The 25,968-nt window shown below is 43.6% G+C and overlaps 1 protein-coding gene across 1 annotated transcript in view; it reads right to left on the minus strand.

Moving 5' to 3' along the window:
• Positions 1 to 25,968, minus strand: part of arhgap24 (Rho GTPase activating protein 24) — a 100,352-nt gene that overhangs the window by 29,105 nt on the left and 45,279 nt on the right. The window contains exon 3 of the mRNA XM_056290542.1: positions 1,770 to 1,892. Coding sequence (XP_056146517.1) covers positions 1,770 to 1,875 — 106 coding nt within the window. The 5' untranslated portion in view covers positions 1,876 to 1,892. The remainder of the gene's footprint in view (positions 1 to 1,769; positions 1,893 to 25,968) is intronic.

The following is a 25,968-nucleotide window of genomic DNA, read 5'->3' on the forward strand; positions in this document are numbered from 1 at the left end:
CCCCCCTACTCCCTCAAAAAAAAACTTGGTGGCTCAGTTAGTATTTGTACATTATCTATATGTCTCTCAGTTGTGCTGGCTGGGTAGTTTAGTGATGGTGACTACAGCCGATGGGAAGGAAGATGGTTATTCATGCAAACTGAGCAAGGAAACTTGTAGCTCAGCAATGCAATCAACCAATATCGATAATATTATTCATTCTGAGTAATAACTTTTAACTTTGATTTTTGTTTGGCTTCCAGATACGTGGTTCAGATAACTGGGTTGAATTGGACTTAGTTGAAACATCATGTCTGACCATCGTACCCCACGGCCCTGTGAAACAACATTGTAAAGCCGAGTCCAGCGGTGGTCCAAAATCACCAGAGTGATACCAGCGAGTGAAATGGTATCATAACCGGTATGCACTAAAAGACAAGTGAGTTGGAGAGCCAATATAAACTAGATATGCTAAAGTGAAGCGAATGTGGACATAAATGGCGACTGTTGAAAAAGAGACCATAACATGTGTGGCCATGCCGCATTTCGATTAATGGGACGGTTTACAAATTCTCTTCCTCAAACACCGATAGTCCAGACAACAAGGAACAGCACGAAACATTAGCTGAACTGCACACCATACCTTCAAGATCTTCAAGGCAACTCTTCACCTACACAACCAGTGAGTGAGCGGCTTCCCCACACACAACAGACACACAGATGCAAATTACCATCAGCAACATCTCCAAAGATCCAGATGGAGAGGCCACAGCTGCACATTTCTCAGGGGTCTGATTTCAAACTTTTCCTTTTTCCAAGTGTTGGTCCAAGCAGGTCAACAGCTAATTCAACATCATAAGGAAAGTGCTCGGCAGAACATGACAGCAAAACTATGGGGGCTCCCAGCTCTGAATCTGTTCTAGGTCAAACACGGGGGCTCAGTAGTGGAGCTCCCTCTCTGTCCGTCAGTCTTCGGCAAGTGAACGGGGCCCTGGATTTTAATCACACCTCAGGGGCATTGACTGGCCAATAGGCTCTCTGTTTTTCTCTGCTGCTGCCACAGTATGTCAAAGGGAAAGGCTGGAATATGAGGCTTTGGCTTTGTGTGTATAAGTGTGTGTGTGTGTGTGTGTGTGTGTGTGTGTGTGTGTGTGTGTGTGTGTGTGTGTGTGTGTGTGTGTGTGTGTGTGTGTGTGTGTGTGTGTGTGTGTGTGCGTGTAGAACAGACAGAGTTCTGCTCCACTCCGGCACGGAGCCACATCTCTCTAGTGGCATCTTTGACAAATGGCTCGTCCTTTTGAAGAGCAGTCAACTGCAATAGACATCAAACTCCCCGCACTGAAAACAGAGGGGCCAACTCAGCTTCATCTATTCAAAGTACTACTGAGAACTGCCCCGCGTTGCCCGTCCCCTCACAGACACTGGACTTGTGCCCTGCTCAGAGACAATACAGGGCAATAGCAGGGCAGAGCAGTCAATAACATGCCACAGGAGCCCAGCGGGACGCACAGTAATCAACACATCGATGCCACGTAAGTCAGAAATAAGTGAATAAGTACAATTAGAATCAACAAATAGTCAGTATATATGATGTTACTATTGATTACAATCAATTGTGAAATACACACATCTTGTAACCACTCTACATTAACGCTGGCAACGCAAAGATGTAAGTCCTTCTCATCACCCTATTAAAATAACCTTATCTGAGATAACGACAAACGTGCAATGTCCTTTCATCGATATACAAGTTAGTCAGTTTATCAAACATTTGTTGGCCTTATACTGACCTCCGCCAAATGGTGCCCATATTACCCTGCGTATGGTTTTCACCCAATCCTCCATGTCATTCTGGGTGCTGGCCATGAGAAGGTAGGTCTCATGGTTGGATGTCATCCGCTCCCTGTCTCCCCCTGTTGAAATATTTGGTAAAAAAAAAAATATTATTATGATTATTATTATGGCAAAATTTAATTTTTCCACTCGGTGAAATAGTCACACTATCTGAATGTTTTCTTAATGCTTCACGAAATGCAAGATGACAGACATATGATTTATGTTCCATGCAAATGGTTCAGTGACGCTCTGGATTAACTCATTAAACATGTGTACACTTGAATGTACTTTATCATTGGTTATGATTAGCTAAAAACTGTACATTGGAAGATAGTCAATGTATAAAATTCACTTATATGCAATTACATTTCCAGCTGAAATATGGTGCAGGACTCTTTCAGGAATCAGGAATCAGAAACACTTAATTTGTCATTTCAATTCATGTACTTGCACACATGACATGAAATGAAATATCATTTTCCCCAGCCCACAGCAGTGCAGCACAAAGGCAAAAACTCTTATCCAAAAACTGCAACACATACATCCAAAATACAAAAAAAAAAATCACTGTCCAAGCTCCAAGAATGTAGGATAACTTTTGGAACTGCCGGTCTGCATGGGCTAGCAGTTAGCCTAGCCTGCCCTGCTTCTGCATCCTGTCAGACCGCCCTCGGTGTTGCCTCGTCGGGCACAGCTCCGGGCAGGGCCATGGTCTCTGGGTCCACAGGCCGCAGCAGACCAAGCTCTCCCAGCCGATCCAGCGCCAGCTCTCCCAGCCATCAAACCAAGACACAAACTGAGACGCAGACGTGGACAAAGACACTGCATGGACGTTACCAGGTGAGGCCACTGCAAACGTGAGTTCGCGCTATCTTCCCACACAGGAAGCGGAATTTATTCATTGATGCTAATGCCAAATTCCTTGGTCACGCTCTGTTTCCGTCACATCTTCACATGCTCACTCGTAGCCCCACTACTTTTCACCCTACCCCTTACAGGGTTTACCGATTTCAAAACTTTTGGGAAATTATAATCACTTGTCCATCAGGGTTGCCCACAGTAGCATCTGACCTGAAACACCCTTGCATGGCACACATGTGTCCTTATTTTGGATAATGACCATTATTTTAAACTATCCCATGAAACACATCAAAACAAACATTTCCATCTAAGACCCAAAGTTAACCTTTCATCTGGCTCTGGCTGAAACCATCCCCATTAAGGCTTTGGAAAATAGCTTTCAATTGACACTCAGTACCCCATGGGTTGGGGTACAGGCTTGCAAATGAGAATAAAACATCGAGATGGACATTTATAGCAAACTAAAATTAACCAAAGGGAGAAGGAAAAAAACAACAACAACATATCTCCCAAAAATGTGGTATAGTGTTGAAAGAGAGGATGTAATGTAAATAAAATGTTGACACCCATTGAGTAAATCGTTCACATCTTTCTGGCTCTCCACATTTCCACACACTACCTCCTCCAATCTGCAGCTTTTACACGGATTGTAACGCAGGATGTGGTTAGCTTCACCCTTACATAACTTGCATTCATAGATCACAGTGCGAGCTGACAGATACAGGATGCCAGAAGGGTTACGGCTCTGGACTCTCGCACGAAACTGCAGATAACCGAGCTGAAACTGATGTGAAATGTCTCAGTTATTTATTTATTTTTTCATTCCAGAGTGAAGTGAAAAAGTTACACGCACACATGCACACACACACACACACACACACACACACACACACACACACACACACACACACACACACACACACACACACACACACAAAGCGGTAGCATGGGTAAACCAGACACGGGTGCAGGCTAAGGAGAACATTTGCACCTCCTTCTTGTGCTTATAGAAGATGTTAAGAGCAACTGAGTTGGCATTCAACCCATTTTCAGTTCAATCAACTCAAGGGAAGAGGGTTCCTTATAAACTGAAAATATTTTGCCTTGTTTTCGTGTGCTGGTGGCTCAGCCAGTCACATGTGCACCACAGGCTCCAGCCTGATCCCAGCATCCAAGGTTCAAACCCGGTCATGACAACTTTACTGCATGTGTTCTTCTACTCTTAGCCCTGTGTTGCATGTCTGTCTCTGCCTTCCTGGTGATTAGTGCAAATATATACACTACCGTTCAAAAGTTTGGGATCACCCAAACAATTTCGTGTTTTCCATGAAAAGTCACACTTATTCACCACCATATGTTGTGAAATGAATAGAAAATAGAGTCAAGACATTGACAAGGTTAGAAATAATGATTTGTATTTGAAATAAGATTTTTTTTACATCAAACTTTGCTTTCGTCAAAGAATCCTCCATTTGCAGCAATTACAGCATTGCAGACCTTTGGCATTCTAGCTGTTAATTTGTTGAGGTAATCTGGAGAAATTGCACCCCACGCTTCCAGAAGCAGCTCCCACAAGTTGGATTGGTTGGATGGGCACTTCTTTGAGCAGATTGAGTTTCTGGAGCATCACATTTGTGGGGTCAATTAAACGCTCAAAATGGCCAGAAAAAGAGAACTTTCATCTGAAACTCGACAGTCTATTCTTGTTCTTAGAAATGAAGGCTATTCCATGCGAGAAATTGCTAAGAAATTGAAGATTTCCTACACCGGTGTGTACTACTCCCTTCAGAGGACAGCACAAACAGGCTCTAACAGGTACTATTTAATGAAGATGCCAGTTGGGGACCTGTGAGGCGTCTGTTTCTCAAACTAGAGACTCTAATGTACTTATCTTCTTGCTCAGTTGTGCAACGCGGCCTCCCACTTCTTTTTCTGCTCTGGTTAGAGCTTGTTTGTGCTGTCCTCTGAAGGGAGTAGTACACACCGGTGTAGGAAATCTTCAATTTCTTAGCAATTTCTCGCATGGAATAGCCTTCATTTCTAAGAACAAGAATAGACTGTCGAGTTTCAGATGAAAGTTCTCTTTTTCTGGCCATTTTGAGCGTTTAATTGACCCCACAAATGTGATGCTCCAGAAACTCAATCTGCTCAAAGAAGTGCCCATCCAACCAATCCAACTTGTGGGAGCTGCTTCTGGAAGCGTGGGGTGCAATTTCTCCAGATTACCTCAACAAATTAACAGCTAGAATGCCAAAGGTCTGCAATGCTGTAATTGCTGCAAATGGAGGATTCTTTGACGAAAGCAAAGTTTGATGTAAAAAAAATCTTATTTCAAATACAAATCATTATTTCTAACCTTGTCAATGTCTTGACTCTATTTTCTATTCATTTCACAACATATGGTGGTGAATAAGTGTGACTTTTCATGGAAAACACAAAATTGTTTGGGTGATCCCAAACTTTTGAACGGTAGTGTATATATAATTTTTTTTAGTTTTCCCCGTTTTTCTTCCCAATTGTACTTGGCCAATATTACCCTATTTTCCTATGTTCCCTATTTTTCGTTGTTTCGCTGCTTCACCTCCCCTGCCGATCTGGGGAGGGCTGCAGACTACCACATGCCTTCTCCGATACATGTGGAGTCGCCAGCCGCTTCTTTTCACCTGACAGTGAGGCGTTTCGGCAGGGGGATGTAGCGCATGGGAGGATCACCCTATTCCTCCCAATTCCCCCCCCCCCCAAACAGGCGCTACAACCGACCAGAGGAGGCGCTAGTGCAGCGACCAGGACACATACCCACATCCAGCTTCCCACCCACAGACATGGCCAATTGTGTCTGTAGGGACGCCTGACCAAGCCGGAGGTAACACAGGGATTCGAACCAGCAATCTCCGTGTTGGTAGGCAACGGAATAGACCGCTAGGCTACCCGGACGCCACTTGCCAAAATATATCTTAAAGAAAAACAAAAACAAAAAAACAATCCTTGCCTTATTAGTATATCCAAATATCCAGTCAATAGCTGTCATCAAATTAAGAAGGGAGGATATGCCGTTGCTATGAAATGAAGATTTAGATTTCAAGTTTGAATCGTGCACAAAGAAATATTTTGACAACCACATCTGATATGCTGCTACATGATTAACAGTTGCAGTCACATAGCCATGAAATCACAGCTAGTTCAAATTTGGGGATGGCCTAGAAACCAACTGCTACACTTAGAGCTAGCTTCTGACAATAATATTGGTGGTCCTTGTCAGTCTTGATGAGTTCTTGTTAGCAGACTACAGATGCCAATATTTGCCCGTGAGGTATGCAACATGTTCAATGTTTAGTATTCACTTAGTAACACTCACAAACAACTGCATCCAATGATAATTAACTTGGTAATTGACACCATCTTCTGTTTGCACAAGACTGTAGGTTGCCAACTATCAACATTTAATAAAATTAGCCATATTAGAGTCATTAGCAAAACTTTAGATAGTGTCAATTTGAAATGTCAATTTCTGTCTTGAATTGTTAAGAAGAAACACACTCCTAACTACTGCAGAACTGTGCACTTCAGGCTCACACGGATTCTGCTACCCGCTGAGCTCTGCAGAATTAAAATGAAAACCACCACTTTTCACTTGGATTTAATGTGGTTTTTTTACCCCCCCCCTTTTGTCCTCCCCAATTGCCAATTACCCCACTCTTCCTAGCAGACTGTTCCACCCCCTCTGCCGATCCAGGGAGGGCTGCAGACTACCACGTGCCTCCTCCGATACATGTGGAGTCGCCAGCCACTTCTTTTCACCTGACCGTGACAGTGGCGCCCCCAAGGGGTGGCCAGGGGTAGCCACGGCCACCCTGATACTATCCCTGGCCCCCCCGCTGGCCCCCCCAGCCACGGCGAAACGGAGTTTCGCCAGGGTGGACGTTACGCTATTTCCCCCTCCCCCCCTTGGAACAAGCGCCCCGACCGACCAGAGGAGGCGCTAGTGCAGCGACCAGGACACATGTCCACATCCGGCTTCCCATCCGCAGACACGGCCAATTGTGTCTGTGGAGACGTCCGACCAAGCCGGAGGTAAAACGGGGATTCGGACCGGCGATCCCCGTCTTTGATGGCAACGGAATAGACCGCCACGCTACCCGGACGCCAGGTTTAATGTTTTAGGGATTTCTCTGGTGCTACCGGAGGACGACGAGGAAGAATATGTGCAACAGTGACACACACCCTCAATGGTTGCTATATACCTGAGAAGCAAACAGAGCCATCTGATCCAGATTTTAATCAACAACAGGTGAAAAAAAAATACTACAGACTCCCGTTTGGGTCTATAACCAATATACTGGATGACTATGCTCATCCCTCTTTGGTTTAGCCAGCTGCTAATGTATAGAGTACTACTCATTACAACTCATTGATGTGACATAATACACCTAATCTCTGCTGTCAGCACTTACCTATTTATGGTGTGTATGTATGCATGCATATGTGTGTGTGTGTGTGTGTGTGTGTGTGTGTGTGTGTGTGTGTGTGTGTGTGTGTGTGTGTGTGTGTGTATCTCTATGCCTGTGGATGTATTTGCACATGTGTGTGCAAAGACCCACACTTGGCCCGACGCAAGGCAACAGGTTTTGTATTTAAAACCTGTTGTAGCGAGTCTTTCATTAAATCCATGAATGATTTTCTTATAAACATACAAATACAATGGTTTCACTAAAACCTCTTTCTTTTGTTTGTCTTGTATCCTTTATTTCTACAAATCCTGTCATTCCTTAACTGGCAAAGTCCTGGCATGTGTTCATGGGAGGATCTACGCACATGTTGCCACCCCACCGGTCTACAGCAACAACAACAAAAAAAGATCCTGATTTTAGATTATTGATCAGTTAACATGATAGTCAGCACTCATCTAACCCTATCAATCTCAGATCAGCCTTCCTCCAGTTTTTACAAGATGGCTCACAATTATTGACCCTGACCTTGTGTCTGGATATTTCATCACTACACCACAGAGCTGTGCTGTACAATAGCGAAAGAGACTGAAGATATCTGCAGCACAACATCTCCAATCCTCTGACTTAAAATATGTTTCTTACTCTATCAGCCATACCAAGTTATGCTTCTATCTTTACATCCTCTTGACTGCAGAACTATATACAATGCAATTAAAGTATATACTCCAAATTCAAAAATGTATTTACACCCCCCCCCCCAAAAAAAGAAAAAAAATCACTGGCCCTTTCTTGTCCACCCCCATTTCACATTTTCGACTAATGCTACATGTTGATTGACGTGTGGCAAGAAAACCAATCACAAATCTCCTCAGGTCTACCCGTTCATCTCCAGCTGCTTCATGATCTGTTGTTGACAAGCCTTATGACGGCGCTACACCCACACGTTATTGACTTCCCCTCAGAGAGCCTACATTGATTGCGTCCCCATGGACCAGACTGGGCTGACAGTCAGTTCGTCTGATTATGGTAGTAAGTTCGCGCCCCCTTGTTCTTGCACATAAACACTTTATAGTATAGTCCCTGTAACATCAAATAATCACTCTCATTTAGGAAAAAAAACTTGCAGGACTGCAAAGGGTGCAGGCTATGGTATTTGTTTACAAACGCGCCTTACTGAAACTAGTAATAAGGGAGCTTCAGCACAATACTCTAATAATCATTGCACGCACAAGCCATGCAAAGTTAGCTCACGTTACGTTTTTCCATGCCACATCGCAGTACCAACTGATAATACTCCGCAAAGTCGGCAACGTAGTCTAAAGTAGTCCGCAGTTACATGTTGCTAAACTCCGCGCATTTCTGGTCTCGCTGGGTTTTGCTGTTCTCCGACTTCGCTGCATTTCCCACCCCTATCAAAGTCTATTCAGATGACTTTCCCGGATGCTGAGGCGGCTGAACCACTTGCCTGCTGAGATAAACTGCACGAAACTAACCGAAAACAGAGACACTAACCGGTTTACACGCGGCCGGAAACACTTCACGCGTGAACGTCTCCGCAGCTCCGCCGCCCCGGGCTCGTGAAAGACCAGGAGAGACCTCAAAACCTGAAACTGTTACGTCGCAGACCATCAACGCGACTCGTCCTCCGGGTTTACACGTTTCATACACACCGGCCGGTGGACAACGGGTTTAAACGCCCACCTTTCATCACGACGTTAGCGTGGCGAGAGAGAGAGAGAGAGAGAGAGAGAGAGAGAGAGAGAGAGAGAGAGAGAGAGAGAGAGAGAGAGAGAGAGAGAGAGAGAGAGAGAGAGAGAGAGAGAGAGAGAGAGAGATTTAGTTTCATCAGCAGAAGAAATCCTTTTATTTCTGTAAGGTTGCTGCTAACTTATCACTTTACCACTATGGGGGGTGTCGACTATTTTTACTGGATTTGATTTATAACGCTATCTCTAAAATGACAATCGAAAAAAAACAGTTAGTCTAACCATATGATATGTATTGATCCAAATCTGATAAAAAAAAACAAAAACAAGCATACTCACACACGCACACTACGCCAGTATGATCATACATTCCAAGCATGTCCCGCTGTCTCTGCGTACTTCCTCCTTTAGGATGTCCTCACTGGAACTATTTTGCTGGATGTTACCTATTACCCACTCATGGACTGTCAAGCCAGAGGAATATGTGCTTAACTACTGCTCACCCCTGCTGGAAGGTTTTCAGCTATCACAACGTTCACTCTCTCAGGTCAAAGCATCTTAACCAACATATACAAGAGGGAAGAGAAATGACCAACCACCAGTACTGTTGGCCAGCAGGGTGCCGGTGGAAACTATGCTACTGTTGGGCAAAGGAGAAGGAGAGGGGGAAGGCATGTCCAGAGGCAGTGGGAGGATAAGAGTGTGGAGGGGAGAGTCGGGATTTTGAATGTTGGCACTGTGACTGGTAAAGGGAGAGAGATGGCTGATATGATGAGAAGGAAGGTAGATATACTGTGTGTGCAAGAGACCAGGTGGAAGGGGAGTAAGGCCAGGAGCATATGAGACATGGGGATGGGAGGAGAAATGGGGTATGTGTAATTCTGAAGGAAGAGTATGTCAGAGTGTGTTCGAGGTGAAGAGAGTGACAGACAGAGTGATGAGTATGAAGCTGCAAATCAAAGGTGTGATTATGGATGTTATCCATGCATATGTCCCACAAATTGGTTGTGAGATGAAAGAGAAAGAAGAATTCTGGAGTGAATTGGATGAAGTGGTGGAGAGTGTACCCAAGCAGGAGAGAGTGGTGACTGAAGTGGACTTCGATGGGAATGTTGGTGAATGGAAAAGATGTGATGAGGAGGTGATGGGCAGGTATGGTGTCAATGAGTGGATTGAGGAAGGACAGATGGTAGTGGATTTTGCAACGAGGATGGAAATGCCTGTGCTGAATACATATTTCAAGAAGATGGAGGAACACAGGGTGACATGTAAGAGTGGAGGAAAGTGCACACAGGTGAACTATATCTTATGCAGGAGGCGTGATCTGAAAGGGATTGGAGACTGCAAGGTGGTGACAGAGTAGAACAGAGATAGGCAGCATCAGATGGTGGTCTGTAGGATGACTTTGGAGACCAAAAAGAAGAAGAGAGTGGAGGCAGAGCCAAGGATCAAATGGTGGGAGTTGAAGAAGGAAGGCTGTTGTGTGGAGCTCAGGGAGGAGTTAAGACAGGCACTCGGTGGTAGTGAAGAGTTGACAGATGGCTGGGCAACCACTGCAGAAATAGTGAGGGAGACAGCTCGGAAGGTACTTGGTGTGTCATCAGGACAGAGGAAGGAAGACAAATAGACTTGGTGGTGGAACGAGGAAGTACAGCAAAGTATACAGAGGAGGAGTTTGGCAACGAAGAAATGGGATGGTCAGAGAGATAAAGAAAGTAGACAGGAGTACAATGAGATGTGGCATAAAGTGAAGAGAGAGGTGGCAAAGGTAAAGGAAACGGTGTATGGTGAGTTGAATGAGAGGTTGGACTCTAAGGAAGGAGGAAAGGTCTTGTACCGATTGGCTAGACAGAGGGACCGAGCTCGTAAAGATGTGCAGCAGGTTAGTGCGATCCAGGGTAGAGATGGAAATAATCTGACAAGCAAGGAGAGTGTGTTGAGAAGGTGGAAAGAGTACTTTGAGGGGCTGATAAATGAAGAAAATGAGAAAGAGAGAGTGAGAGAGAGAGAGACAGAGAGACAGACAGTGAGAGAGAGAGAGAGAGCGAGAGAGAGACAGAGAGAGAGAGAGAGAGAGAGAGAGAGAGAGAGAGAGAGAGAGAGAGAGAGAGAGAGAGAGAGAGAGAGAGAGAGAGAGAGAGAGAGAGAAGGTTGGATGATGTGGGGATAGTGAATCAGGAAGTGCAGTGGATTACAAGGAGGAAATGAGGGCAGCTATGAAAAGGATGAAGAGTGGAAAGGGGTCCAGATGACATACCTGTGGAGGCGTGGAGATGTTTAGGAGAGATGGCAGTGGAGTTTTTAACTAGATTGTTTAACACAATCTTGGAAAGTGAGAGGATGACTGGAGAGTGGAGAAGAAGCATACTGGTACAGATTTTCAAGAATATGGATGATGTGCAGAACTGTAGGAACTACAGAGGTAAAAAGTTGATCAACCACAGCATGAAGATATAGGAAAGAGTAGTGGAAGCTAAGTTAAGAGGAGAGGTGATGATTAGCGAGCAGCGGTATGGTTTCATGCCATGAAAGAGCACTACAGGTGTGGTATTTACTTTGAGAAACAGCATCTACTTCCATCCAAAAATCATCATTCCACATCCGCTTCCGTTGTGGGAAGATGGTGGTGCGAACTTAATTTACGGCCTCACCCAGTACCGTCCATGCAGTGTCTTTGTCCACGTCTGCATCTAAGTTTGTGTTTTTGTTTGATGGCCGGGAGAGCTGGCACTGGATCGACTGGGAGAGCTTGGTCTGCTGCATCCTGTGGGCCCAGGGACAATGGCCCAGCCTGGAGCTGTGCCTGAGGAGGAAACAGCGAGTCCGGTCTGACAGGACGCGGAAGCGGGGCAGGCTAAGCTAACTGCTAGCCCATGCAGACCGGCAGTTCTGATAACACCGAGGGTGGTCTGGCACCAGCCTCGCCTAGTATCGACCATGTTTTTGGTGTTGTTGTGTGGAGTGTGGGGAGGTATGTCAAAGGTGTGTGGCTGGGAGAGCTGTGTTGGATCGGCTGGGGGAGCCTGGTCTGCTGCTGCTTGGAGCTGCACCCCAGGAGTAAACACCGAGGACGGTCTGACTGGATGTGGAAGTGGGGCAGGCTAAGCTAACTGCTAGCCCATGAAGACTGGCAGTTCTGACAGTCATCCTGGCATTTGCTCCCTTGGACAGCAATTTTTTTTTTTTGATATGTGGATATGTGTTTTTGTAGATTTTTTTTGCAGTTTGGATATGTGTGTTCTTGTTTGGATGTGTTTTTGTCTTGGTGTTGCACTGCTGTGGGCTTGGGGAAACAATATTTCATTTCATTTCATGTGTGCAGGTGAATGGAATGAAAGGACAAATAAATGTTTCGGATTCCTGATTCCTGAGAATGTGGATGGAGAAGTATAGAGAAGGTCAGAAGGAATAACATCATGTCTTTGTGGATTTAGAGAAAGCATATGACAGGGTGCTGAGAGAGGAGGTGTGATATTGTATGAGGAAGGGGAAGAGACGTATGTAAGAGTGGTGCAGGATATGTATGAGGCCAGTGTGAAATTGGTGAGGTGTGCAGTTGGAATGACAGATGGGTTCAAGGTGGAGGTGCGATTACATCAATGATTGGTTCTGTTTGTAATGGTGATGGACAGGTTGACAGACTGTGATGTTCTTGTATGACATTGTGACCTGTAGCGAGAGTAGGGAGCAGGTTGAGGAGAGGTTAGAGAGGTGGAGTTTTGCACTGGAGAAAAGAGGAATGAAAGTCAGTAGGAGCAAGTTGGAATACATATGCATGAATGAGGGAGGACAGCGGAATGGTGATGATGCAAGGAGTAGAGGTGATGAAGGCGGGTGAGTTTAAATACTTTGGGTCAACTATTCAAAGTAATGGGAAGTGTGGAAAAGAGGTGAAGAAAGTGCAGGCAGGCTGGAGTGGGTGGAGAAGAGTATCAGGAGTGATTTGCGACAGGAGTACCAGCAAGAGTTAAAGGGAAGGTTTACAGGATGGCACTGAGACCAGGTATGTTGTATGGTTTGGAGATGGTGGCATTGATGAAAAGACAGGAGGCGGAGCTGGAGGTGGCAGAGTTGAAGATGTTGATATTTTCGTTGGGTGTGTATAAGAAGGACAGGATTAGGAATGAGTATATTAGACAGACAACTCAGGTTGGATGGTTTGGAGACAAAGTGAGAGAGGCAAGATTGAGATGATTTGGACATGTGTGGAGGAAAGATGCTGGGTATATTGGGAGAAGGATGCTATATATGGAGCTGCCAGGGGAGAGGAAAAGAGGAAGGCCAAAGTGGAGGTTTATGGGAGGACATGCAGGTGGCTGGCATGACAAAGGGGAATGCAGAGGACAGGAAGGGATGGGAATCAATCAATCAATCAATCAATCAATCAAACTGCATTTTATATAGCACTTGATGATCCGCTGTGGCGACCCCTAACAGGAGCAGCTGAAAGTAGTAGTAGTAGCAGTAGTAGTAGTAGCAGTAGTAGTAGTAGTAGTAGTAGTAGTAGTAGTAGTAGTAGTAGTAGTGGTAGGCAAGAGAGAAGAGAAACGCTAATTACTGAACTTAATTTTTAGTCCTTTGCAAGGAACACAATGGGGGATCGACTCTGAAACAATCCCACAGGGTCATCAATATGTCATACATGACTGGGAGTTCGTGGGGATTTTATTGGCAGTTAGACATCCCCTGTCTAATGGCAACGTTTGCATTGATTGTCATGCAGATGAGTACTCTCATCTTGACAGTGCTGCCCTGTTTATATATCCCCTTTCTCCCAGAGAAAAATGCTTCTACTTTTCAATGTGAAGCAGTTGAACAGGCGTGCAACAGAGTTTTACAGCATACCATGGTTTTTACAACACATTCTGGTCCCTCTTGCCAGTTCCTGTTGATGCTTTACTTTTTTTCCCACAGTGGCTAAGTGGCACAAATAGTTTACACAGTGAGGTCAAATGTCAAACTCCCTTTGCAGATTAAAAACCTCTTACACAAAATCGAGAACTGAAGACTATCTGAGACATTACAAAAGTACTAACATTAGTAAGGTGATTTTGAAACCTCATGTCATTACTCTGTGTCACCTGAGGCAGCATGGGTGTCATCTCCATGATAGACAATGCAAACATTCAAATACTAATTTGAGCACATGTGTCCTTACATCTACAGTAAAAACCCAACTGCATTACACATTTCACTTGCACACAAAATATACATATTAACCTTAAAGATAACTAACGCAGCCGTCTGTTTTATTAAAGCAGTATCATATTCACAGGGAGTGACAGACACCATCTGCATTTCACCTCTTTGTTGAACTAAGTGAGAACAGCTGGTGCAGTGATGGGTTTCTTCTCCATGGGCTTTTTAAAGCAGCAGTTGATTTGAATAGCAAGTCCCCCTTCCAGCTATGTGGAACCATAGTTACCTACCTAACTATTGAGTGCAGAGAGAGGATTGAAAAAGGTAAGCTTATTGTTAAGTCTGTCAGCCAATGTTTCTCCATGCAATCACTACCATATTCCATCCATCCATTATCCAAGCCACTTATCCCAACTGGGGTCGCGGGTTGCGGGAGCCAATCCCAGCATTCATGACTACCATATTCAACTACTTAAACATACCACATATATCTTTTTTTACACAAATTGTCTATAAGAATAATACTATGGCTGCAATAAAACTCAACATAGTTTTAATATATACAAAGGGACCAAAATGTATCCATCAATATTCGAAGGTATGGTGCAATTTTACTGTTAAGAAATTGTTTCCAAAAATGGAAGTACTAACAAAATCAATTTCACATTTATTAACTATGTTAATGAGAAAGAAAAAAAAGGTGTACAAAAAGCCTTTTGGTATCGGGATCAACCCCCCCCCCCTAAAAATGAATAAATAAATAAATAGATAAATAGATAAAAGTAAATAAATAACAATTATTGTTTGAATTATCTGCACAGCATATACGTTTGAGCACTGATGTCACCTTCTTATGCAATAATATGTAAATGGCAATACCGAAACATTGGGGCTGAATAGCATTTACAAAGGTCTATATAGGGATCCCATCGGAAGGTACTACCATATGGTAATGAATACAGTGCAAAATAGATAACAATAACAGAGATTGTTCATCTTTTTCTACACTCAGTTTTTATTATTGTTTTTTTTGCTGCTTTTATTCAAAGGACAATCCAATCTCATAAAGATGGGGTTTAGTGAAGGACCTACAACTGAATAAAGTTGCTACCCTGAGCTGGTGTGTATGTTAGCCAACTTGGTCCAATCCAAGGCTCTAAGAAAATATCAAGTAGACTTGACAGAAGCAAATTTTCCTGGTTTTCCTTTAAATAACCTGTGTTTGGTCAGACACCTCTGTGATTGTAGAGGACTCTAGTGCAGACTGTTTAGAAGATCTTGTTTGCCAAAGTTATTACCCTGAGGCATTTTCAGATACCACTGTCTACTGAGCTCCCATTGAAATAAATATCAATTAATGGCTGGAAACTAAAAGAAAAAAATATCAAAGCGCACATCCCTGTGAAGCACAAAAACCAGCTTTCTAATGCCTAATCTATACATTTCACAGTGAGTTGAATGGTTGATATGTGGGGTGGCTGGTGTCCTTAATGATGTTTTGGGTTTTCCTTTTGCAGCTAGGGATGTAAATATTATGAAGTTGTGGTAGTTCCATGCCAATGATTTTTTGCTGCTGTCTCTATAGTCCTTTGAAACAGTCTGCGGTCCTGAGCAGACAGGTTTCCAAACCCCACTGTGATACAGACTGTCAAGACACTCTCGATGGTACTGCGATAAAAGGCCATAAGACTTTTGGTACTCATATAAAAACTCTTGAGATGGCTCAGAAAATAGTCTCTGCTGTGCCTCCTTAAGGATGCAATTGGTGTTGAGAGACCATGTGTCTGTGATTTCTTAGATACAGTCACAATGGTGGTTTTCTTAAAACACATTGGAACCACATACAATGACAGGGACAGGTGAAAAATATCAGTAAAAACTTGAGATAGCTGAATGTAACATGGCTCGAGGACACGGGAAGGCATGCCGTCTTGGCCAGCAGCTTTACCAGATGCTGAGATTTCTGGCTTTCAAAACGTGTGTTCTGGCCGGGAAATGTAATTTTTCTAAACAAACTGGTGATAGGCGCCCTGTCCTTTAGAATTAATTGTCCTTCCACAAAATATGGGGTCCACACACATTCATTTTGCTGCATGTTCAACTTCCCGTATGGAGGAGCCAGCTTTGTGACACAACTCAATGTAATGTATGAATTCATTGTTACATAGTCTGTAGATCTGTGCTGTTGGGTTTTTTTTCTGTTGTTTTTTTTTGGATGCTGTGTCCTTGTGTCCTTTGTCATTTGTGTTAAGGCTGAGAGAGCCAAAGCACAATAATTTCATTGTATTCTAATACACATGAAAATTTTTAATTTGAACTTGAACTATAGCCATGTGTGATTAGTTATAAATATTGTTTTTTTTATTACATGATTACGTTTGATTAGCTTGACAGTTCTGCAGGATCTCTGCATTAGATAGTTTGCAAAATAGTGAGATCTTAATACAGTTAGTTGTGTTATTTGCAGGCTGGCATTGCTCAAGGGAACGGTTGCCAATGTTGGAATTCCTGCTGGTCGCTGTGGTCACTGATGCTGGTCATTAGAGAAACAGTTTACCAATTGCACCTTTAAGCAAAATGTATTAACTTGGAAGTGCTAAAAAAATCCGCTGTAACATTATCTGGTTACCTGCATTCATCACTCATGCTCAATCATACATAGATCTATCTTCTCCACGGTATAAGTCACTGAAGGTGCTTAGAGGCTCCCTTTAAACAGATGACTAAATTGCCTTAGGTGGAGTTCAGCTGACGCTACAGCATTATTTTCCACTAACAGCTCCTCCAGCTGCTCATGCCAAGGCTGGTGCTGTGTCTCAAGGGAAACCATTGATCCCAGGCACGCCCTTATAAATAAGACCCATCCTGGCAGGAGTCCATCACAAGACATGGTCAGGGATCCTTACCCTGACACCACTGCACCTTAATAGGCAGTCCTGACAGCTGTCATGGCTCCCTGATTCACCATGCCACAGCAAAGCGCTCAAAAGTTTTAAACTCAAACGGGAACTCATGTCAACTTTACCAGAGCAAGCCTGAAAGTCTTGTACTTTAGAGGACAGAAGACATTAAAGCAGATGAACTGTTCAAGTCTAGAGTGACTGTGGGAGGGCACTGCGACTGTGAGGAAATTGGGACGAAGACAGGGCAGTGGCAATAATTTCTCATTTCTTAGATTACTTTTCTGATAATTATACACATTACAAACCTTATCACTAAAAAAAAAATAGCAGCACCTTCATATTATATTGAGGCACAATGACATTAACGCAAAAGTGTAGAGTAATACTGTAGCTTAGTTTGATTGTGATATAATCGTGCCACAGTGGAACTTCAAAATGGCCTATCATTATGGAGCACATACTGATAAGCTCAGAAACAACTTTTTTTTTCACCCCACTCTTCTGAGCCATCCCGGTTGCTGCTCCAGGATCACGCTAATCCCCCCAGTTCGCCCTCCCCCTCCGACCAGAGGAGGCGCTAGTGCAGCGACCAGGACACATACCCACATCCGGCTTCCCACCTGCAGACACGGCCAATTGTGTCTGTAAGGACGCCCGGCCAAGCCGGAGCTAACGCGGGGATTCGAACCGGCCATCCCCGTGTTGGTAGGCAACGGAATAGACCGCTAGGCTACCCGGACACCCCAGCTCAGAAACATGTTTTTTAAAGTGAAACACAATCACTGAGCCGTAGACTACAGAATTCAGAGACAATGGTGCTCAATTCACATGCGTGCTTTTGAGGTGTAAATACATGCATAACAATGTATCAACAATAAACTTAAATCAAGCACAATTATAGTATCAACAACAACCCAGCTGCAGTTTTAAACTAATTATCTGCTTTACTATTACCTTAAGCCACCCTGTGACTATAAACCATAGTCATTATCCCTGTTTGGTTGAGTGCACATAGGAAGCTGCCATTCATTCCAGTTGCAACTACTGGTCCTAATAAGTAGCCAGGCGCAGGCTAGTCTTTAAGTCAGACTATGGCTCAGAACAGGTGGGACAAAACAAAAGCACCCAGTGTGCTCCAATTCCTCAGACATACCTATAGTCCACTTCAGCGGTGGCGTGTCATATCTGACAACATGAAGAGTTATGCTTGTGTAGAGAACATGTTAACTTGCACCGTGTATAAATGGTCACTATGCGAAGTATCCTAGAACAACAACAAGCAAAAAAAGTACCTGCATATTTTACAGATTCATATAATTTGTAGGAGGCATGGTTTAGGAAACGTAAATTTATTGTTGGCTTTCATTGTGCTGCCAAGTATGGAGGAAGCAGTCACCACCAGCCCGGAAAACAGACAATTCGGATACTAGCTCAGCATTGTTTAGTTTTAAATGACTACAACACATGTCATGGTTCCCCAGGTGTGTGTGTGTGTGTGTGTGTGTGTGTGCGTGCATGTCTGTGCGTGTGTGTGATGTCTGTGCAGACTCGAGAGTGTTTATGCATGTGTGAGTGACTGAATGCATCACTTTGTGTGGGTAATAGTCTACTCCGCTCTTCTCCCCTGGCTTGCAAGAGCACTCTTGTTTGCATGCAAGCAGGGGCAAGTTGAGATTCAATATTGTGTCTAATGATAGTCTGGGAGCTTCTCAGAAGTCCACACGTCATAAATACCTCCAAAAGTACAGGAAGTCACTTTCTGAGATTCACAGGTTATGTACCACTACAGTAAGCAATACGGGGCACACAATAATTTAATGCAGGAAGTGCCGGGCAGTGAAACCTTCTGTTCACAAGCCTCACCACTCTTGCAAGCCTGCAGAAATTACTTACCCCTCTCACCTCTGTTCAGCAAAGATGGCAGCCGTGGACAAGCGCCAGTCTATTTTACTCATGAACGCTATCACGTTACATTGATAACATGTAATTTTACTGCATGAGACAACGATCATGTAACGGTCTACAGTATATTTAGTGTAGCATGAAACTCTGCAACTCCGGCGCTCCCATCACCCAGCCAAAGGTAAGTGCTGTAGTTAGCAGCCTGTGAATATTTAGCCAGTGCCCCGTCCCCAACAAGACAAACAGCTCACGTGTCACTAGCCAAGTTACCTGAGTGTGAAGCTGGTAAATCTGATAGTCCACGATGCAAACGATGAGCCGCTCGTTGAACCACCTCCATGCTTCCTTCACACCTCTAACTTTAGCAGCCCAGGATAGAGGCTTCTTGAGTTGCACACAAAGTCGCAGACGGTTGGGTTAACTTAAAGGCTAGAGTATGCGACTCTGGAGTCTCTGCCAGCTTTTGGCCTGGCTCACAATGACTGAGAGCACACAGCTGAGAGGGTGTGAGAGAGACAGGGAAGGAGGGGAGCTGAGGATCGAAGAGGGGGGTGGGGTGAGTAGGAGGGGTAGTGTGGCTAGACAAACACACGCGCGCACGCGCACACACACACACACACACACACACACACACGCACGCACTGCTTTTAAGCACTATATACAGTGACAACAATAGGCAGAGCCGGCGGTCTGTGTTGGGGCTGCTGGTTCGACACCAGGGCATGACCCCCAAAGGCAAACATGGAACATGGATTCTCCCATTAAGGCTTCAGTGCTTTGTCAACATCTTTAACCAGCAAATAAAGGCAGTTATTCAACATGACTGGGCTAAAACTTGTCTTGAAGACAGTTCGTGAAGCCGTGGGTCAGAGGGTGGTCACCGAGCGAAAGAAAGGAAACCGTTGGAAATTGAATCAAAGCTGGAAATGTTACAGCAAACACAATCTGTTTTGCATATACTGGTAGATGTTGAGTACAGGGACATAGACAAATATTAACCAGAAAAGTTTAAATACACTCACCGGCCACTTTATTAGGCACACCTGTCCAACTGCTCGTTAACGCAAATTTCTAATCAGCCAATCACATGGCAGCAACTCAATGCATTTAGGCATGTAGACATGGTCAAGATGATCTGCTGCAGTTCAAACCGAGCATCAGAATGGGGAAGAAAGGGGATTTAAGTGACTTTGAACGTGGCATGGTTGTTGGTGCCAGACGGGCTGGTCTGAGTATTTCAGAAACTGCTGATCTACTGGGATTTTCACGCACAACCATCTCTGGGGTTTACAGAGAATGGTCCGAAAAAGAGAAAATATCCAGTGAGCGGCAGTTCTGTGGGCGAAAATGCCTTGTTGATGCCAGAGGTCAGAGGAGAATGGCCAGACTGGTTCGAGCTGATAGAAAGGCAACAGTAACTCAAATAACCACTCATTACAACCGAGGTATGCAGAAGAGCATCTCTGAACGCACAACACGTCGAACCTTGAGGCAGATGGGCTACAGCAGCAGAAGACCACACCGGGTGCCACTCCTGTCAGCTAAGAACAGGAAACTGAGGCTACAATTCGCACAGGCTCACCAAAATTGGACAATAGAAGATTGGAAAAACGTTGCCTGGTCTGATGAGTCTCGATTTCTGCTGCGACATTCGGATGGTAGGGTCAGAATTTGGCGTCAACAACATGAAAGCATGGATCCATCCTGCCTTGTATCAACGGTTCGGGCTGGTGGTGGTGGTGTAATGGTGTGGGGGATATTTTCTTGGCACACTTTGGGCCCCTTAGTACCAATTGAGCATCGTGTCAACGCCACAGCCTACCTGAGTATTGTTGCTGACCATGTCCATCCCTTTATGACCACAGTGTTCCCATCTTCTGATGGCTACTTCCAGCAGGATAATGCGCCATGTCATAAAGCTCGAATCATCTTCAGACTGGTTTCTTGAACATGACAATGAGTTCACTGTACTCAAATGGCCTCCACAGTCACCAGATCTCAATCCAATAGAGCACCTTTGGGATGTGGTGGACCGGGAGATTCACATCATGGATGTGCAGCCGACAAATCTGCAGCAACTGCGTGATGCTATCATGTCAATATGGACCAAACTCTCTGAGGAATGTTTCCAGTACCTTGTTGAATCTATGCCACGAAGGATTAAGGCAGTTCTGAAGGCAAAAGGGGTCCAACTCGGTACTAGCAAGGTGTACCTAATAAAGTGGCCAGTGAGTGTATATCAGACATACAGTTTTTATCATTTAGCTTTGTGCTCCTTGACCTGATAAATAATGTTCACTACTTTTTATCGAGACACAGATAGATAGATATAGATAGATAGATAGATAGATAGATAGATAGATAGATAGATAGATAGATACATAGATACATACATACATACATACATACATACATACATATATGGGCAGTATTTCAATTAAATGTATTTAAAATATGTATTTAATTACTTTTGAGTATTTTTTTAATTTTTATTTTGCTGGACAGAAACAACTAAGATATAATTTGTAACAAATTACTTTAACCGACCAGAGGAGGCGATAGTGCAACGACCAGGACACATACGGCCACATCCGGCTCCCCACCCGCAGACACGGCTAGTTGTGTCTGCAGGGGCATCCGACCAAACCGGAGGTAACATGGGGATTCGAACGGGCGATCCCCGTGTTGGTAGGCAACGGAATAGACCGCTACGCTACCCGGATGCCCGTCATCATAGATTTTAACAAAGCAAGTCATGTATAGCGATTAAAAAATCTTTCACTACGATCTTTACTCTAAAGCTAAATGTTCTTCATATTATTGTACTAAACCTTTTACAGTGTGGATTATAGAGTTAATACAATTCAAAGTGAACTGACTCCATTCCTAGAAAATGCTTAAGTAACACATAAATGACTGCGTTTTAGTGTCTATTATGTGAGTTGTTAGTGTTTTTTGAATGCTGTTGGTTTTAAGTTGCAACTGGTAGGCCTAATAATTTTAATGGTATCTTTATACATTTTCTTTAGGTAGAAATCAGTCATCGCAGAGGATGAGTGGCGATGAACCATCAGAGTCAGGCCAGTCTGGCGCATCATCTGCCACATCTGCGGAAGAAGAAGCCACACCAATACTCAAATGTGCAATGCTGGATGGGAAATACTTCCAAATAGTGAAGCAGATCCCAAATGGAAAGATAGAGGCTGAGTGTCAGCTGTGCACTAATAAAAAGGTCATAATATGTGGTGCTCTTGGAGCGACATCACATTTTAAAACCCACTTCAAATGAAGGCATCCTGACAAAATAAAGGAATCTGAACACTAAAAACAGGAATTTGCCATTGGGAGAAAAAAATACTGGACCTCATACAAACAAACTACTCTCTTTGAATGTGGTCCAGGGACACCATATAAAATTGACTCTCTCGTCACATCCTTTGTCACTAAAGGCATTTATCCACTGGCCACTATTGAGCAGAAATAATCTATAGACTTGGTACAGGGAGTTTGCCAAGGTGTGAAAGTTATGTCCAGGATGACACTTGGGAGAAGAACCAATTAAGACTTTAATAATAAAACAGCAAATATGAAGGAGAGACTTATAAGTGCATACAACTTGTTTGCACCACTGCATATATCTGGTCAGCTAACAAAACAAGTTATATGGGAGTCACTTTACATTGGATACAAATAGACACACTAGAACATGAATCTGCTGCTCTTGCTTGCAGACATTTTCCCAGTCCACATACCTGCAATCACAGTGCAGAACTACTGGAGGATATCCATCCAGAATACGGCCTAACAACTGACACTATTGTGGCTACTGTAATTGACAATGCATCAAACTTCTCAAAAGCATTTCAAGAGTTCAATATCTCAGCCGTTTCAGAGGAACAGGATGGGACAGATGAGCGGGAACAGGATCTTTCATTTATAATAACAGATCCAGAGGGAGAAGAAGCGTCAGAGCGTGCTATCATTCTACCACCTCACGTCAGGTGTTCTACTCACACTCTGAGTTTAGTTTCAACCACGGATGCCAAAAGGGCAATTAAAGATAATTCAACTCTCTCCAGGCTAAATCAGCCATTCATGGCAAAGTGTTCAGCCCTATGGAATGCTTCTGGCAGACCAAAATATGTGGAAATACTCAATGACTTGACCAACCAGCATATGAAGACACCCTGCATTTGTAGGTGGGATTATCATTATTATTGTTTGTGTCAAGTGACATTTCTTTAAGAGAAGCTTCCTGAGACCATGCCTGCCTTGCAACTCCCACCGTTCAAGGAGGTAGAGCTTGATATCCTTGAGGAATACTGCAGAGTACTCAAGCCCATTGCCATTGCAATTGATCACCTTCAAGGTCAGACCTCATGCTACTATGGTGAGCTCATACCTGACCTCTTTGCTGTTCAGGCTAAACTACATGACTTGCAAGCTTCAAACCTGTGGTACTGCTCACATATCTTGCAAGCCACCATGGCTGGCTGTGAGAAAAGGTTCAGAGCTTCTTACAGCTGAAGAGTGATGTCAATGAAGCCATCCTGGCTACAGCAACCCACTGGTTTTTCAAGATGAGGTGGTTGCATCCCAAAGTAGCTGCAGAGAAGAAGATGATCCATCACCTGTTTCTGCACTCAGCTGAAGAGCTTGGCCTTGTGTCAGAAATTGAGATTGCCTCATCAAACACAGCTGAAGAGAATGAAGATTATTTCTTCATCTTGTCTGTCCAGGGTACAGGTAAACTACCCTCACTTCAGTGTCTTAAGGTAAACTGCAATTTCAAGAATTATTCATCAAAAATGAATATTCATCAATTAAAAAAATAAATGAGTAGCTAGTTTCATGTCACGTTTTTAAATATTTTTTGTGATATTAAAAATCTTTGAATTTAATATAAATTCAAAACAACCTTGTTTCCCTGTTTGCCTCTACTGTTTCCAATCCCAACAACAGGAACTGAGAGCCAGTTGGGAAGAGAGAGGAGCCCAGCCACAGCAAAGCAGAGTTGGAGACCCTTCACTTTCTGGAGGACCCCAGAAAGGACCTTTCCTCACTGGATTCATATCCACTGATCAAGCTACTCTTTGTGAAATTCAACACTTTGCCATCATCGGCACCATTTGGGCATCTTTTCTCCTTTGCAGGCATGGTTTACCACCCTCACAGAAGGCGAGTAACAGCTGAACTGATGGAGATATTAGTTGTGCTGAAAAATAACTAAAACAGAAATGGAAGAACTGTAGTGTTAGGGGGTACACAAAGGAGTATACTCTTTTTTTTAGGTTGTTGTTGGCATTGGGGGGGAAGAGGGGTGCTTCTGTTTCTCTTCTACTATTTTGTGCTGTATCATACTCTGCTGTCATGGTACTGTTATGTGTCTTTTGCTCTCGTTCAGTTGGTTGCTTGTAAAGTTGGTGATCTCAGAAATGTACTTACTCCACTGTACTTATATTTATCGCTCTTGAAAAACGCATCTGCTAAATGCCCAGTCTTATTGTCTTCTAAAAGAACTAGTGCATCACTGTGGCCTAACTGTTCAGTTCCCCCAGCTGCATTTCAATTGGCTGTTCACTCAGTCAGTCAATGGCTGCTTTGACTTACAGAAACCACCCAACATGCACCCCTGAATTTGCAGCCTCCCACCTCCAAGATATCCTGATTGACCACTTCAAATTTATGATGTGGGGAAATTAGCAGAGCTCATCTTTTCAATGTAGGGGGGTTAAGGTCAGACTACTAAATGCCTAAAATGTGATATCAGTTAGTATAGAATGTATTTTTGTATTTTCAAATGACAAATTACTTGTATTTTACTTAAATACATTTTCTCATACCAGTATTTTATCTTGATACATTTGATGAGCAAGTATTTGTAATTTGTAACAAGATAATTTTTGATGTATGTGTGTCCATCTCTGCATGCACACACATAGATGAAATGACAAAGCGTAGGAAGGTAAATAGCTTTGCAGACTGAGGTGAAACATGAATGCCTTTTTATCACTGTCATTTTGTTAGGTTATCTATTGTTACTTAATCAGTTGGTAAGTTTTATCTCAGTTTGACCTCCTTATTCAACAAAGTGATATCTAAACTGGGACAAGATAACATTTTGGTGCACTAAAACAAATAACTGATATGGCAAATGGTCATCAAACTATTATTAAGTACTGTTTGTCCAGTCCTATCCAGAGTGATGAATCTGCCATTGCAAGTGGTGTCAAACAATAGTAACAATCAAGCAAGAGATATCATGTATTTGTACTTTCTAACACTTTTTTTTCTCCATAGAAGTCAGAGCATGTTATGTAGTCTCCACGACAGATGCAGTGTAGGTTTTGGGTCTCATGTTTCCAGGGCTGTACCGTTCCATGTATCTACGCTGAGTGTCATCTTTCTGTTGACCCATGATAAGGTAAACTTTGCTGATTCTCTCAGTTTGAATGTAGGGCCTTCACATTGTACTGGTGGCCCCTTGCTTGTCGGTAGATATAATCAGAATGGAGACACCTAAACATTGCCCCCACCTGAGTCCTTAAAAGCCATTATCTCATCGAGAACACAGACTCCATAGAGTTCCTATGGCTATCCATTACCATCTGATGTTGAATGAGCAACAAAATGAATGGCAAAGGTTAGGTCAAATGGGATGAGGGTTGTTTGGCTCTACTGTCCCTCCCTAGCCCCTGTGGGGAGGTACGGAATCATGACATCAGATAATGGAGAACAATGGCCAGGCCCACCTCACATTCTTTGGTGCTGACAGGCAAACATGACACCATTGCAGCCCTCGCTCTGTGACAGCACATTTTAGATGGTAAAGCCAGATTGGGTGCTATCACAAGGCAGGGGATAGCAATGGAGAGAAAAAATAATGATGACAGCAGAATACATTTATTTCGCTGACTGACATGAACATGAAGAAAGGTAATCGGAAATTTTACCCAAGCCAACTCTCATTTCTTAATGTTGTTATTTGTTTTGTTGTTTCTTTCTTTCTTTCTTTTGTTTTTTGAAAAAGTTCCGCCCCTTTTTGCTCCACGCCCTTTGCCGATCCGGGGAGGGCTGCAGACTACCACATGCCTCCTCTGATACATGTGAAGTCACCAGCCGCTGCTTTTCACCTGACAGTGAGGAGTTTCGCCGGGGGGATGTAGCGCGTGGGAGAATCACGCTATTCCACCC

The sequence above is a fragment of the Lampris incognitus genome, chromosome 12 (assembly GCF_029633865.1).
Source record: "Lampris incognitus isolate fLamInc1 chromosome 12, fLamInc1.hap2, whole genome shotgun sequence".
NCBI classification, from domain to species: domain Eukaryota; kingdom Metazoa; phylum Chordata; class Actinopteri; order Lampriformes; family Lampridae; genus Lampris; species Lampris incognitus.